The 3,390-nt window shown below is 51.7% G+C and overlaps 1 protein-coding gene across 1 annotated transcript in view; it reads right to left on the minus strand.

Annotated features, from left to right (window-relative positions):
* Positions 1–3,390, minus strand: part of APOD (apolipoprotein D) — a 6,561-nt gene that overhangs the window by 1,550 nt on the left and 1,621 nt on the right. Inside the window, exon 4 of the mRNA XM_009078292.1 lies at positions 1,519–1,607. Coding sequence (XP_009076540.1) covers positions 1,519–1,607 — 89 coding nt within the window. The remainder of the gene's footprint in view (positions 1–1,518; positions 1,608–3,390) is intronic.

The raw sequence follows: 3,390 nt of genomic DNA on the forward strand, positions 1-3,390 counted from the left end.
ACTCCCAGGTCCCTTTCTGCCTGACTGCTCTCCAGCCACTCTGTCTCAGCCTGGAGTGCTGCATGGGATTGGTATGGCCAAAGTGCAGGACCAGCACTTGGCCTTGTTCAACCTCATCCCGTTGGAATCAGCCCATCTCTCCAGCCTAACCAGGTCTCTCTGCAGAGCCCTCCTGCCTTCCAGCAGATCCACACTCCCTCTCGACTTTGTGTCATCTGCAAACTTGCTGATGGTGCACTCAATCCCCTCATCAACAAAGATATTAAAGAGCACTGGGCCCAGCACTGACCCCTGGGGAACACCACTAGTGACCAGTCACCAATAAGATGCAGCACCGTTCACCACCACTCTCTGGGCCATCCAGCCAGTTCTGAACCCAGCAGAGACTGCCCCTGTCCCAGTCATGGGCTGCAGCTTTTTCAGGAGTGTGCTATGGGAGATGGTGCCAAAGGCTTTGCTGAAGTCCAGGTAGACTACATCCACAGCCTTCCCTTCATTCACCAGTATGGCTCAGCCCATCCCACCTGGGCCAAACTCTCTTCTCCATCAGACTGCTATACCCGAAGCATCTGCTCTGATGGGGGACAGCTACTCCAGCTTCAAACCACCAGGCAGAAAGCAGAGGTGGGTCCAGCAGGCAGGTATAAGTGCCCTGGGATTTATTTCTGATGCCCTTAAGAGTGCCAGGCACTGTTCTCTGGGTATTTCACCCCTGGTGAAGGTGGTTGGGGCAGCACATACTGCAGGTGAAATGGCCACGGGTGATGCCGCAGCAGTGCAGGATTTAGTCTGGCTGAGCTCATGAACAGTCATTGTATCTCCTTTGCAAGCACCCTTGCTCCACCCATTTCTCCAAATAACTCCTCTGTGAGACAAGTGCTGCGAAACAGCCAAGCAAAAGGTGTGAGGGAGCTGAACAAAACGGGAGCCAAGGGTAGACTGCTGCTTGCTTTCCAAAGTGTTGCTGTGGACTGAGGAAAGCTCTGTGCAATGCAAATAAAATGCACTGCACCTCAGCAGGCCCCTGTCGAGTGTTACAGCGACAAGGGAAGGGAAAAGCAAACAAAACCATATTATTAATGGTTATTAAAAGGCACTTGTAAGTAGAGGCAGCGTGGGCTAGTAGTTATACCACTGTGTGCAGAAAAACAAGCCTATTCCTGGCCCTCGCAGCAGCTGTGGGCTGCCTCCCCCACCTTCCCTCACTCCCTGCCCTTCTCTGTGAAATCACCTGGAGGGACAGTAACACTACTGATCTTTCTTGCTTTGAGATCAGCTAGTGGAGAGTGCTCCACCACTGAGGGGGCTGTTGCTCTAAATGGTATATCCATATCACCAAGACACTGCCTGGTGGTCACAACGTCTGTCCTAACCCTTTGCTGCTGCCCCGTTGTGCTGCCCTGAAGTCACCAGGGGAGCTCCATCTCTTGCTTTGCTAGCTCTGAGCCCTGATGCCATGGCAGTGGTGCAGGCACTGCCCACCGTGGTGCTCAGAGCTCGGCACTGCCCCACACTTACACCAGTTAAAGCGGACGCCCAGCTTGGCAGGCTGCTTCACATCCATGTGCATGACTTCTCCTTCAGCTTCATTGACTTTGCCATTGGAACTAAGGGGAGAATGACAAAGGTGAGAAATGGAGTCAGGAGTGTGGGAAATAATAATTTATTTTTTTTGCTTCCACTAAATTATCCCTCCTGACACATCCACCTGCCAAGAGGTGGCTGAAACAGGTACTAGTGAACCTCAGCATCCCCGGAGGGACAGCTTGCCCCTGAGGGCAGCTTCTGCAGCACTCAGGGAACAGCAGATCCTGGGTCAGGTGCAGTGAAGAAAATGTTCTTCCAGGTTAAACCACCCCAGCACTCCAGACTGCCTCTCTCCAAGTGCCCCTGCCAGCCAGGTGTCCTTTGGTGCCAGGGTGACAGTGACAGAGAAGGAGAGCAAACCCCCTCTGCACAGGGTGGGAGGATCCCAGCACTGATCATGGATGTGCCAGAGAGCAGCTCAGCTCCTGCTGGTTGTGAAACATACATGTTCATGTCTGTTTAATCACCTGCATTCTTTCCAGGTCACATTACTCCACACACAAATTACTGGTACCTACTTGGTGAGCCAGGGCTTGTTTGGCTGCTGGTTCAGAGCACTGCCTTGCTGGCAGCAAGCCCTACAGCTTGGGCTGCATATCTCATAATTGCATTTTTCCCTGGATGCCCCAAGACCTGGACTCTGCCTGTAGGGCAGGAAAGTTTCACTCTTCCTTGTGAAATAGGAACAGCCAAGGAGGCAGAAATAATTCTGGCAGCAGCAGCAGTCAAGGGGCTGATGCTGGAGCCATGCACAGCACACACCTAACATGAATATTTTATCAAGAATATTTTTTGATATTTCAGGGTCCTGAGCTGCTGCTATGGTGATAGGAATGGCTGGATTAATATCCCATGGATTAATGCAGGTGCAAATGAATGTCCATCTGTTTGCCAGGCACTGCCCAAGCAGTAGAGTTTCTGAGACAGCACTGGGCAGTCAGCCAACAGCATGGATGCTGCTCCCCGCTGGACACAAGGGATGTGTTCCTACGTTGTTGTCATTGTGAGCCAGAACAAAGTCCCCATGCCACGCCAGGAGCGCAGGGGACAGCGCTGCATTCTCCGCTCACTCCCTCTCATTCATTCAGCCCCTCACAGCAGCAGCCCATGACAGCCAGTGCTAGTGTTGGAAACATGAATTAATACCTACATCTGTCCCTGCACAAATCCAGGAGGGCTCAGGATAATTGTAAACTATCAACTATAATAAAGGAAAAAGCATTCACTTTGCCACTGATTTGAACTGACAATTACCAATGCCCTTACACAGCAGTTACTACCTGTGCAAGGTAAATGCTCTGGAAAAAAATCTGACAAATGTTTGCTTAAGTAAAAATGATCCATGTGCTTCACCTTCCCTGCACCTTTGCACTGGGTCCCTTTACTCTGGAGCAGAGAGGAGCACAGGGCCCAGGCACCAGTCAGTATGCAGGGGCACAAAGTGGTGACTGTCATCCCCTACCCAGCTCCATGAGCCCCAAACAGGACCCAGGGCATCCAGCTTCTCAACCAACACTGGGGATCACACACCAGCCAGGGGCGAGACCCAGACTATTTCATACTGGAGTCACCATATGCATTTGATCTATTTTCTCGTCACTCACCTAGGACAATGAGAGGGAGACCTGATGATCCCCAGGGAAGCATTGGCAGGAACCAGAGACCCAGATCTCTGCAATAACTCCAGCAAATCCTCTTATCCCAGCAGATCTACAGCAACCACAGGGGGCCTTCCCCAGCACCCACAGACCCAGAAACAGGCAATTTAGAGAAAAATTATTACCGAGGACAGCAAGAGAGGTG

This window comes from Acanthisitta chloris, unplaced genomic scaffold, assembly GCF_000695815.1.
Source record: "Acanthisitta chloris isolate BGI_N310 unplaced genomic scaffold, ASM69581v1 scaffold6437, whole genome shotgun sequence".
Lineage (NCBI taxonomy): Eukaryota > Metazoa > Chordata > Aves > Passeriformes > Acanthisittidae > Acanthisitta > Acanthisitta chloris.